This window comes from Buceros rhinoceros, unplaced genomic scaffold (genome assembly GCF_000710305.1).
Source record: "Buceros rhinoceros silvestris isolate BGI_N320 unplaced genomic scaffold, ASM71030v1 scaffold5291, whole genome shotgun sequence".
Taxonomy (NCBI): domain Eukaryota; kingdom Metazoa; phylum Chordata; class Aves; order Bucerotiformes; family Bucerotidae; genus Buceros; species Buceros rhinoceros.
Genome location: NW_010392411.1, coordinates 87,822 through 101,806, shown reverse-complemented (window position 1 = coordinate 101,806; position 13,985 = coordinate 87,822). Strand labels below are relative to the sequence as shown.

Below are 13,985 nucleotides of genomic sequence, written 5' to 3'. Positions count from 1 at the left end.
GGAAGAGCAGGATGTCTGACACTATACCAATCAACAGCTTAAATTCTGTGTTCAAACATGCAAAGGATTTTATTCCTAATGTGTCAAATGGATTGGCTTACACAGGTCCATCAGCATTTGCATTTATTTGAACGTGAACATTCATCACACCATCAGCATGAACATTTATTTGAAATAAATTTGAATTTATTTATTAGAATTTCTTTTTCTGGCCCTCAGTGAGGAAGCTATGAGCTGTTCCCACACAGATGCACCAAACTAAGGTTTCTATTGCAGCTTGTCTTCTGACCAAGAGATCTGCCAGCACAGGCAGTGCATACCATAAGGCCAATACTAGACAGAGAAGTTCATGAAAGCTCCATTAAGCAACTGAAGATTCAAACCCATGCTTCTATCCTGGTTTCTCCTCAGGAAACATTAGCACTGCGTAGGTGTTATTAATAGTCAAGAGAAAGAACAGGTGAAGAATACAAGCATTTTGCTGAAGAATAAATTATAAGTGTAGATATTCAAATCAGAGTGTTTATTTGCGAGCCATTAATATTAGACTGAAGATGCTGAAAAAATAAAGACAAAAAAATACAACCCTAAAATATGCACAGGTTTACACTTACTACTCTTGGATTCCAGCAAGGGAACTCAAGGTAATTAAGTTAATATGCATATGTAGCTGAAGGATTGAGGCCAAGGGGGATTAAAAAGCAGAAACTATAGCAACAGACTAGGGACAATGGCTGAAGCACTCCGTGCAAGTGAACTTTGCCCTTTAAACCTTTGAACCCTACAGAAAATCCAACTCAAGTTGTGACTAGGTTAAATCATAGCATAGGAAGAATTGGTAAACACCACCATTCAGTGTAAGAGTTTCAACTTTACTGTGTAATAGCCAGTCAGGTTTTCTTCCCATCCCCCTGCTTCCTGCCCTATACCATCATAGGGAAAGCCTTTCAATCCTTTGCAGGAATACTGCAATACACAGCAGAAATTGTTTTATCAAACCCACTGTATATGTAAATAAATATTTTATTGACTTAAATGAATTTTCAAACCTGATTTAAATCCCTGCAAGCAAAACAGTTGTTTATATTTATAGGTTTTATGAAATGTTAATGAAAATCTATGCAGGTAAACCCAAAACTATTTTGTTACATGTTTTATTATTACTCATATCCAAGATATAAACCTAACACAGCAGATGCACGTTACCACAAAATGAACAAAGACATGAAAACAAATTAGCTACAGATATAAGTATAGCATAGCTTAATTTAGTTCTACAGAGCTAAAGAACACTGTCAGAAATAGTTACAGTTCAAATGTGCTGTGCTATGTCCAAGACCTAACTTTTCTAGAAAAACAGAACAAAATAATCTTTGATTTAACACCATTAACTACAACTTTCATTTATTAATTTCTTTTTCAAAAAGAACATCTCTATGTGATAAATAATAGGTGCAATGAATTTAATACACCACCCTTTCTTTCCTCTGAAAACTGGGAATATTTTACCCAAAGGTGTAATTTTATGACTATAAGCATAAATGAAAGGCTTAAGTAATTTTTGTTACTCTGGCAATAAACACAAATACAATTATGCAAGAACAAAATGAAACAAATTACTGTGTCATAAAGAAGTAATATTTCAGAAAATTACTTTTGGGTTCTTGACAACTAACAAGCTCTGTTTGTCTGACTGTCATTGTTGCTTTCCAGAGCACTACAAATGATACTTGTTTATCCTATCAGTATACAAAATTTTTATGTGGACTTGCCAGTCGCTTGGGATTGCTTTGTATCAATGGGTCCCTATTTTTCTGCACAATACCTAAATAATGTGTATGGCAAAGTCAGTAAGCATTACTATATAGAGAGAGAATAAATAAAGTTCCTTTGCTTTTAAATTTCTGACCTTTATCTTTGAGTCTAACCACACAGGCAAGCTGAGAGAATCTAGGGGCTTTTTTCCAAAGGAAAATCTGAATGACTTAAAATTAAAAAATTTATTTTTAGATGTAAATAACTAAAAAAAAAACCAAAACAAAAAACCCCAAAAAACTAAGTTCTAGCCAAAACCAGGTAACGAACAGACAAGCTGCTCTGCTAAGGTAAACTCCACGGTTTCCATTCATCACTCAATCTGCTGGTGATTTCTGTATTACACAGGACACCTGCAGACTGCCCTGCCAAACACTGCTCTCACCTCAAGACTAGAATTTCACAGCCGAATTTTTTACGATAAAGGTATGAAGAAGCTGACTTGCTGAATCTTTGTGCCAGGTTTTGTGATTTAACTCATATTTCTAGGACAGACACGAAGACTAATCTTCATAATCCTACCCAGTAAGCCTCAAAGAAATCAATGAAGCTTAATAAAGCAATAAATGGAAACAAGGAATTTTTTAGTTTAGTAACTGGTCTTTTGAGTTAAAAACAATAAAGTTGGCATATGGTACAAAAATGAGAGGCTGTATGCTATTCTGGCAAAATACTGAGGAGTTTTTCATAAAGAACAATTTATTATTGCTAAGTATGTGAATGCACAAAATCTGTGCAAGTCCAGCCTAATGATCTGACTAATTTTGCAGGCTGTGGCAAAATCAGAAGAATTCCGAAAAAGGCACAGAAACCCTGAAATAGTAATGATGCAGTAACTTCAGCGAAAGATTTTTCAGTCTATATAAAAAAAGACAAGATTATGTAACTTCTCACGTGTAATTCCAAGTATAGCATATTTTGTTTAAGATTTATTACTAAACAAAATCAATGTAGACTGTGAAGGGGTGAAAATCAATACCATCATACTCTACGCATAGAATAAAGAACTAACAATACAATGTGACAGGCCAGATTATGCAACAAACTCTGCAACTCTTTCCTCCACATTCCTAGTAACCATTTCAAAATGCCATCAGCTCGCTGCTTCCTCAGCAATCAAGGTTAAATACAGAGTAGCTTCGGATGGAGGATGTCTGTTTCTTTATCATGTTCGGAGAAATCACTATGTAGGAAGAGACTTCTAATGCAGAGCACTTCTAAACCATTTTCAACCAAGTGAGCTCCTGGACAGCCTTGTTGCAAATACAACTTATCCATGAACTGAGCAATGTGTAAGTAGTAAAGAATATAACAAGATGCATCCTGGTCATAAACTGCCCTCTTTCTCAACCCTAGTTTGCCTGTTGCTGTGCAAATAGTGCCATTTTTGCAGTGAAACTCTAAAATAAAGAAGCTTGTTACTTATTATTTTGAATACAAAAACTTTGCCCCTCTGTCCTCCTGCTCTGCAGCTCCCTTCTGATCAACTGGTAAAACTGGAGTAAAACTAAGTGCAACATTATTTGCCTAGTTACAAAAAAGTTTTTTTCCCACCAGCAGTCTAAATCAAGGGAACATTCATTGCCATGAATATATACAAGCACTGTTTTGTTTTTATTGTTAAGTGATTTACCTCAGATTTCAACTTATTGTGAAAAGCACTTGGAATGGAAATTGAGTGGAAGATGTTTTCCAATAGAAACATTCTCTTCTTCCTGCTTCACAAACTCCTCCATTGCTGTTCTTTCTGGTAAGATTTCTTACAAAATGTACTCTTAACAAGCCTTAGAACATTTTAATCTGTTAAAGTAAATAATGTAATTTTAAATATCTTTAAAAATTTTATGATAGTGAAATCCCAGTGTAGCAAAGAAAAAATAAATACAAACATCAAAAATTGATTGCCCAAATGTTTGCAGGTGTTAACACAGTATTTGCTTTCATCATGGTTTCTAATCATACTAAAATTTATAATGACGCCATGTATGTACACATTTTAGGCAGTTAAAAAATTTGTCTAGGGAGAAGAGTGAGGTTTGTCTACCAGTTTGTTTCAGATCCCAATGCTCTCAAAAAAACCAGTAATACAAGTTTGTCAAGTTTTCAGAATTAAACAGCTGTTAAAGTATTTAGGGAGGTAACATCCATAATGTATCTACTGTAAGACTCGATCTTTCTGAAAGTCAGTTCCACCATTTAGAGTTCAGACAATCCGTCATTTTGATTAAAACATACTGAGGAGGGCATTATGGCATGTTTGATAAAACAAATCAAGAAACATGGATTAATAAGGTCTGCATTTTCTTGGGTTTTTTAGTTTACTTTTAAGAAATCCTTAATCCCTAAACTATCCTCCAGGCTTTAACAGCATCTCTTTTCAAATTATCACCTCATATCTTCTAGACCATGCCAAAACAAGGGAAGCATTAGGAAACTTAAAACAACTTCGGGTGCTCCCACAGGTGCCTTTTATCAAATGTAAGGATGCGCTTACATCTATTCAGGCTTGTACTTCCACACTGAAGAGATACATTCCAGTCAGAAGATGACCCCAGTTTTTACACTCGGCAGAGGAATAGCCACGCTCTGCTGTAAAGAGGAAGCAAACTTGACAGAAAGACCATTTTATGTATACTCCCCTGAGCCCTCTGCATCTCAAGTTTGTGCATTTCAGCTATCATTGTCATGCCACTGACAATACATGAGATCTTTCTGGCACAAGGAAAACGAAAAGTCAAAAAAAGTGGTGAACACCAATAGAAAAAGACCTCTTACACACACCCTGCAGAAACAGGGATACCTGCGGTCTTTGCAGAAGTAACAGGAAACCAGCCAAGGGCTCCATGCATCCTGCATTCTTGCCCAAGCCTACAGAGGCACAGCCACAAACTTTCTCCTATTCTCTGGCCCATAAATTCTCTTTTAGGTGACGATAATCAAATATGGGTCCAAGGATCCATGATGGCTGTGATAACTCATACAAGAAATATCACTTTCGGATATGTAAATGCTCTTTCCTCTTCCATCTTTGTGGATCTGATGGCACATGCCTGACATGGGTCTTTCTGCTCACAGGATGATGAAAATGAGGAGCACCAGTAACAACAGTCAAGCAGCCATTCAAATACTGCTTTTTGCAAAGTAACATCAAGCTCTCTCCCACGGGCATGTGTAACACGCACTAATTTAAGTAGAATGGGCCACATATCAACTTTGCAGATTTCAGAATCAGTCGAAGACACTACCTGAGCAGTAGCAGAGAAAGCACTGACAGGCAGCAAGGGAAGTACAGCCACCAGCTGGCAGAACAGCATGATGCATTGAGTTACCCGCTTAGTGGGACTCTTGGCCTTTAAAGCAGCTTCCTACTGATAAAAAGAGACTTAATCTCATAAGCGTCACCATGTTAAGCCAGGCATATGTATTAATAACGCCATTTCTTCTTTAAACTGGAACGCATAATAAAAGTCAACTGGCTAACTTGTCCAAAGAGTTGAAAGACTGCATGGACACCTGGTCCCAAGAACTGAGAAGACAGAAGCAGCTTCCTTTCCTTGCACCTATTCTGTTTCTTAGAAGGGTTATCTGGTGGACACTACTGGGGCGCCTTTAAGACAGAGTGCCACTCTGCCACAAGAAATCAGGCTCAGCTGAGACGAAAACAGCAGGCTGTAGTGATGTCCTGGTCTGGGACAGGTTGTACATTACTCACTAACACTCCTATGGCGAACTGAGTAATGCACGTACCTGGGATCTGTTCACAGACCTTTTGCTAGAGTCTAGAAAGACCAGGCAGGCAAGGGTGTATTCTCCCGAACTGTGTCACCATATGCAACAGCTGCGAAGACGTAACTGATACTCACATGGGGAAAACCTCAAATGCAGATTTCAATGGCAGAAGATGATCTTCAGTTGGCAAGTCTCTCAGCAGTACTGTTGTCCCTTACAACTATCAAAATTCCTTCCCTTTACTGACCCATTGATCAACTCAATTGCCACTCTTTGGCAAGGAGCATGACTGGAAATGCTCTTGGCTGCTGGACTTGAAATAAAATGACTGAACCAAGACCAGCAGGGAGGGGGATGAAACTCCATTATTTCGGTGTTGGATGAGGCTGACAGTTACTGACCAATGTAGAGAACATCTTTTCCTTTCCTCTGCCTCCTCCGTTTCCTTATCCTTATTCTCCAAAGATCATGAAAGCTGAAAACAGTTTCCCATGTATGAAGGGTAGCAAGATACATCTCCGTGTTGGAGTCTGAAGATTGCCTTCAAAGGCACCTTCAAGAAGCACAGAGTGAAACTGATGATGTCTTTCAGTTTCCACATCTGCGAATGCAAGAAGACCACAGGCATGCCAGGGACACATGCAAGTACCCCAGCGGGACACAGCTTCTACTGCATTGGTTAGAAGCATCAGGTCACTGCACAATGGCAACATGTTAAAGTCAGAGGGCCTAATTCGTATGGGTCTGTAGCTTTGTAGTATCAAACAGACGCATACGGATCAGATGTCTGAAGATTTCTGCGCTCTAGTTTTAGTTGAATGAACTACGACACATGTTCGAAATCATTATACAAGGAGGATAGACAAGAAATACCAAAATGTAACCAGAACCCTGGAATAGACAGATTCAGGATTCCATTTGTGGCCATATCTGTCTGAAAGATCCTGTATATAGACATGTAACAGAAGAAGAACAAAACCATCCCTCCCTATCCAAGATGAGCAACCACCATCTTTTTTTCACAGTGATTCCAGATACACAGTGGAATTTGAACTCAGTATCTCCTAACTATAGACTCAGCAATGAGGAGTGCCCTCCATGTCAAAATTACATTTAAATCATCTGTTACAAGGATAAAATGTAGGACAAAGTTCTGTACTCCTAATACAGATCATGCGATGCAGAGACTATACCAAGACAATTGCCTTCAAGTCCAGGCCACTGCATGTCTTACAAAAAGCAAGTGTTAAACTGATGCTTACTTAGGCAACCTACCAGTACTGCCCGTTAACCTGCCATGTCAATCTCCTCCACCCCTCTGTTTTCTTAATATACCTTCTTAGACAATTCCAACTCTATTTATTTGCCATCATAACAAAGACATGCTGAGAATCCGTGAACAGCAAGATAATGCTTTTGAGACAGATGAGCTGCAGGAGAGGATAATCAACATGCATCTTACTGGTGCTTCTGTTTATTCCTTTAACATTTAAACATGTGGAACTTAACCTGCAAGAGGCAGTTTTCAAACACAGTTGAACTGCAGTGCACTGCATTAATTCAGACAACTGAAGCTGTGCCTTTACTAGTATGCCCAGTTTATCTGATGGTATAAAACCTCACTGGAAGATGTATGTCACCATAGTGTGACTGTGCATACTTATGTCTGATCACTGAAATAAATGAAAAAGCTTTTTTTTTTTTTTTTTAACACAAGAAGAGAAAGTCAGGCAGGTAAATCTCCAGGAAGCGAATTCTTCTCTGTCCCTTTAATCTTTGTCCCATCACCTAGAGTTGGTAGGAGATGGCTCCTTTACAGTATTCTTCCTAATTGTGATTTCAATATTATTTATTCAGTATTCAATAGATTTCAGTATTATTTATTCGTGATTTCAATAAAATGATTCTTAAATTCTTGAATAAAAGGCATTCAGTAATTTGAATGACTAATTAGCTTGTTTATTCGAAAATATTTTACCTTCAAATTGTTATAACATTCTCCCAGTTTTGAAAATTGACCCTCATGAAGAGCTACTGCTGACCTACAGGAAGTAGGCTGAAGTTTTCTAGCTGTAAGAAATTATATCAACAATTGATTGTAAGTGGGACCTCTCTAAAGGTGAGCTTTCTTCAAGCAGCTAAACATCAAATCTTCTGGCCACATGATTAGGTCAAGAGAATTTCTTTAATTAGTTCCTCCATATGTACATGTTCACACTTTGTCCTTCTACACAAATACATAGAGAAACATTATATTAGTATTAATATCAATGTCTGAATAACTATATTAGAAGAATAATCAAACACTGAAGGGTAATTTAAAGCAAAAGTTGAACACATTTACTGCAGGGAGAAACTTGGATGGGAATTTTTAAACATCAAAGAATTACTCAAATCCTATTAAAAGTCAGTATAGACTGGCCACTGACCTTTCTAAACTATAATAGCATTGATTAAGTTAAATTCTTCAAGCAAAGGTTGTATTCTTTATTGGAAAAGGGGGGGAAAAAAAAGAAGAAAATATCACCAGCAAAACAACCTCAAAATATTGTGTACTTCATCCACAGTACAGAGCTGTGCCTTAAATAATGAGCCTAGTATATGGTCTGAAAAGCAGTAACTTTTTTGTACCAAAATGGTTTACATATAGACTCATAAAAAAATAATGTAAGTATGGAATTTCAAGTGAGAAATTTATATAAACACTTTAATAATACAACACAGAAAACTATTCTAAAAATAGCTTTAAATAAAAATACAGAAATATGGAGTATGAATTAATGTGGTTTTAGTCTGATGTTATGAACGTAACAATAAAGCAAACTTTTTACTTATTTCACAACTCCTAGCACCCCCTTTCCAGGATTAGGAACAAACCATAGCAATGGAAATAACAAGGGTATTTTTACACATAAGAAGAGGGGAGATTTGGGAGAGCCCAAAGGAGCACTCAGAGACTTCCTTAAGGAGTAACACAAGTAGGGTACTGCAGGAAATTACTCCTGCTGCCACGTTTTCAATTTACAGACTTGTAACCACATGTCATGTGGGCTTAGGGGCATTACATAGTGGAAGAATCTCTCCCCTTCCCCCTTTGTCACAATGAAATTATTAACACTACCGTGAACACTACCCTAGACTTAGCACTGTATTGTGTCTACACACCCAGTGATGAATACGAATCATTCCTATTTTCATTGTACCTGTAAAACAACACAATTCCGTTTGCATCTTTAAATATGTTTAATATAATGCAATATTTAAAGTCAATTTAAAGAAGCTAAACTACATAAATACTAAATATATCCAAAGTAATAACCATAGTAGCAACCTTTCAATTTCCATGGAAACCCCACTTAGAACAAAAGATATAAATCCTAGACAAATGCTGAGTTCTTAAACCTAAATAAATTCACTCTTTGAAGATGCGGTGTACACATAAAAAAGAGACTCCAGTATAAAGCATCAATATTAAAAAAAAATTTAGTAAGCAGCAGAACTGTTGGTGCTCCTGATGCACAGAACTCTCTCATAGAGTCAGTCTGTAAAGTGTCCCTCACAGCAGGCTGCTATGTTAATAGCATCCAGAAAACAACCATGACAGTGATGAAAGTAACTTGGAAGCTGACATCTTCACATGGGAATGTTTTTTAAAGATTAAAAATATATAACAGTTGTCAATAAACAAAACCCATTTTCCAGTAAGACACTTGTGGCCTGGGGCAGTAGTTCAGAAAGGAGGTCTGCATAGCTCTTATCTTATTGATAACAAAACCAAACAAAAACAATCCCCAAAACAAATCACAGAAGAAGAAAACAAAACACGAAAAGCAAAATTGGGGCAAGTGAAGAGAAAATTTCTGATCTCTTTATGCTCATTCCATACCAGAAGAGAGTTCTTGGCAGAGGCTGAGGCTTTAGAAATACATGTTCAGCCAGACAGAGCATTAAAGAAACAACACAGGACTTATCAAGTGGCAGCTGAATTTATTGTTTCTCTCCTCCAAGCAGGCATTAAAAACTATTGCAAAGATAACTTCTGAGGCCTAAGAAATAATCCCCAAAGCCTCCAACAAAACGAAACAGAGGTGTCTGCTTCCTGGACAGTCTCTGTACACCTTAAGCCTCTGAGCTGCGGAATCAGGTACGTTACTCCTTTTCTCTTTAAAGGGTGAAGTACATAATTTGGAGAAAGTGAAAATGAAAAAGTAGTTAGACAAAGCCCAGGCTGGGCAGTAAAGGCCACTTTGTGACTACTCACTATCAAATACTGCAAGACAGAAAAGAGCACTGACAACTCACCTAACTTGGGGAACACTGATACCATTACTTGGATATGTGGAGCAAGGAAAGCCCCCATGCTCCAGAGGCTGAAGCAAAATCATATGCAACTATTATCCTAAACATTTGCACTGGAAGGAAAGCTACAACTGGATCAAGATCTAATATCCTGCAAGTACATCACAAATGGCTAATGCCTGCCCAAACAATATAATTCATTCCCTCAAAAGTTTAAACAGATGCACAGACAAGCTGTTCCACCAATAATCTTTCAAAAATTGTGACCATCCTGGATTTCTGAAGGAATGGAATACGTAAAACCTTTTAACTAATGTATGACTATTTTTATCTCAATAATGTATTTTCAATTTCTTCTTGATTAATATTGAGCCATTTAGTTTACTCTTAATTGCCAGTGCAGTAACAAGAATTTGAGTAATTCTTTCGTGTATTCATCTGGTGTTCAACACGTTTCACATTAAATGAAGAATCACAGGGTGGCTTGGGTTGGAACGGACCTTAAAGATTATTTAATACCAAACCCTCTGCCAAGGACAAGGACATCTTTCGCTCAGGTTGCTCAAAGCCCTATCCAACTTGGCCTTGAACACTTCTATGGAGGGGGCATCCACAACTTCTCTGGGCCATCTAGCTGAGCTTCCAAAGCTAATTTAGACAGGGAAAAAGTTCAGTCCCCTGTGTTAGAATCTGACTGGGCTCCAAATTAAATGATCTGAAACATCACGGCCAGTAACTAACTTACTCTACGTTTGGCTTGAAATCTAAAAGCATAACATTTAATTTCAACCACACTAACTCATCACGACAGATGTGAAAAATACTTACAAGGCAGAGAAAAGCTAAGTGGAATCAGAGAAATATCATGGGGAACAGGTAGAACTCAGATATATTAATTTCTAGGTTTTCACACTGTAGAGGACAAAACACAATTTATTCACTTTCTGGTGGGCACAAAACAAAATGGAACTCTCAGTGACTGTGTCATGTTTCCTAATTTTTCTGAGGAAGTAATGGTGTTGCAATGCCCCTCAAATGGAAGGAAAGTAGATACTAAGCTTAAGGCTAAGAGACTTAGCACGTATGGTTACAAATTAAGACAGTAAAAACACATGTAAAGTACTAAGTTCACCTAAAAAAAACCACAGAGGAAGACAAAAAAAAAATCTTCAAATTAGTTAGTAACGTTGTAATGTTTTCTTCTGTAAAGTAAATCAGATCTTATGTATCTCCATGTCTCCTTGAGAAACACTAAACCAATCAACCAGTCAGTTACTTTCAATGCAGGGTAGGAAAAAAGTTAGATGTTCTGCATTTTCAGCTTCAATTAATTTTTGAAACATAGTACAAATTGTTTTCTAATTTCTTCAATTGCTTAGCACTGAAGCACATCAAAGCGCAATTTCATTCATTTTTGTCATGACACAGTGACACATAAGAACACGTCTTTATATGATGAAGCAATCCCTGATGAGCATTATTTCAGATTCTCTGTTAAAAGTTAACTTTGAAATGCTCACTGCCATCACAGAACTGAAATTCCAGGAAAGGTAAGTCTTTCAAAGATAAATTATTATTGTGAAACTTATAAACATAAGTAATTACCATCTCAAATACCATCAGTTAACACAGAACTTTTGATCATTAAAAAAAAGTGGAAAAAACAGCTGGACAATCCTTGGTAATAGGAGATTATAAAATTCAAAAGTTTTGATTGTACTGATAATCTTTAAAAATTACTCAGCACTATCTTAAAAATAAGACTGAGTGAAATGAACTCTGTTATTCACTCTTTAAAAGACATTAAGTAAGATGAGTTCAAGACTGATTGCACAGGAAGGATGGTTAGCATAAAATATATGCAGCCCCAAATTCTCAGTCTTAAATATTGTGAATATATAGAACTGCGCTGCACAGAAGAAACTGCAGCATGATTTTTAAAGGTGACAGCACTCATCTTAGAGTAAACATCATTTGGCTATTGTGTAGCAGCATAAATTTGGCTTAGATGTCCATTCTGGCAGACAAAGTTAGATCTCTGGATCTTACCCAGGACAGACGTATTAACATTCTTACCCTTTAAAGATTCAAAGATTCCAAAACAAGTACCATCAGAGTCAAAACCTAACAACTAATGCATATACTTAAAATGAAAAAGTATAAACTCTGAAGTTCTAAAAGAAAGCTGAAATTATAATTTGATATATACATACACCCCCTGCCACAGCAACGTCTTCATAAACGTATAGAAAGTCTTGAAGGATTACCTGGTAAAAATACCATCCACAACACCAATTGTCGCTTCCTCTGCGGGAACGTAAGAACCAACCTGTGCCATGACCGTGATCAATGCAACTTGCTTTATATAAGAGCTCTTTCCTCCCATGTTTGGTCCAGTTATTATCATGACCCTTTCAGCATCTCCCTGGAAAAATAAAACAGTGGTCAAATATACTGTTTTGCACACAGTGCTCTCGAAGTCTGGTCTGTGTGTGTCTGTATGTGCTTAGAGGGATATAGGACAAATCTCAGGATCAGACATTCTGTTTCTAGGTGAACAGTTTCTTTTGCCTTTATTTTATAAGATATTATGAAGTTTCAGGTAGATAAATCTTCCTTGATCTCTCCAAGCTGGTGAGAGAAGCATCACAATCAAATTTCATTACTCTTGAGCAAAATGGACAGAGTGAGGGGGAACCTTCCCTTCCTCCAACAAGGAGCCAAGAATCACCCCAAGAACTTTCTGGGCAATTTTATTCAGAGAGAGAAACATGAGCTTTCAGCACGGCCAGTGCTGTCCTAATTTAGTTGTGATCTGAATTCCTCTCCAATTAGGGTTCTCATTGCCAATTAGGAGAAGGTCTGGCAAGAGCTGACCTAGATCTTACACCCATTCATAACTGCTTGCCTTGGTACAACATACACACATTCAAACAGACTGGTGCAATATTTAACTGCATCACAGATACTGTGATCAGTCTGTATCCAACCTCTGATTGATCAGTGTATCCAACAGAAGATGAAATCAGATGCAAGAGCTCATTTCAGCTGTAAAACTCTCTACAGCACTGCTACGTGTCTATGGCTCCAGAAAAAACCTGTCCTCCTCTGGTGCAAGACAATTGCTAATACAAAATTAAAACTCATCAATGAATCTTTAAACCTTTTGCTTAGCCTGAATCAAGACTAAAAATAACATTATTCCTTTCTGCTATGGAAAATTAAATCCAACAATTGATGAACTAACCAAAAGTCCTCATATTCCATTGTCCCATGGGAGGGGCATGAAAGAAAGGACAAGTGGTGCATAATGAACATTAGCCACACTGCTTAGGAAACTTGGAACTGATCAGGCCCTGTGACAACAACAACAATAACAAAGTCTGCACAAAATAAACCTCACAATTCTCATAGATTCTTTTTTTCAATCAGACTTTCATTCTGTTAATAGGGAGGTGAATAAAATTGATATAGAACTGCCACTTATGCCGTAATCCAGGTCATACAGAAGTTACGTGCAATTGTTTTTTATTTTACATAATAAAATAGCTTCTGTGAAGAAAACTGCATCCATAAGGAAGTCACAATAAAGTCAAAGCCCAAAAAATGGCATTATCAAGAATAAAGGATGGAAGTAAAAAAATGCATATGACTACACGGGAACAAAATTCATAACATTCTAGTCTCCAAGGTATAGTTTCAATACTGCTACTAAAACTTCATCTGGCCCACCATTTGGCTCAACACAGAGTTTATAGATTCTTAAAAACAGAATGAATTCATCTGTTAAAATTCACAAATGTCTTGCATGTGTTTGGTACCCCTCCAGGGTCCCTCCAGCCATGTTGTGAGACTGGTGGCTGGTTTGCAAAGCCAGCTTTCAGAAAGAACATACGCTGTAACATCAGACCAGAGAACCCTTCTGCCCTTACAATAGCACGCAACCATAAGCTAACATCTTAAGAGAATTTATGGCTGAAGTTAAAAAAAACTAAAAGAATCCATGAATATTTGGGGAGGAGAATGGGAATGGAAGAATAAGATTTTTTTTATTGTAGAGCACTGTGAGAAAGCTTTTCATAAAGTTACATATTCAACAACATTTCAGCTGAAAACGTGACAGGAGATGCATTTTCCTGCTG

At 37.2% G+C, this 13,985-nt stretch overlaps 1 protein-coding gene across 1 annotated transcript in view; it reads right to left on the bottom strand.

Moving 5' to 3' along the window:
• The window catches only part of MSH3 (mutS homolog 3), a 113,419-nt gene that overhangs the window by 13,005 nt on the left and 86,429 nt on the right, over nt 1-13,985 (bottom strand). Inside the window, exon 20 of the mRNA XM_010144454.1 lies at nt 12,111-12,268. Within this exon, the coding sequence (XP_010142756.1) occupies nt 12,111-12,268 (158 nt within the window). The remainder of the gene's footprint in view (nt 1-12,110; nt 12,269-13,985) is intronic.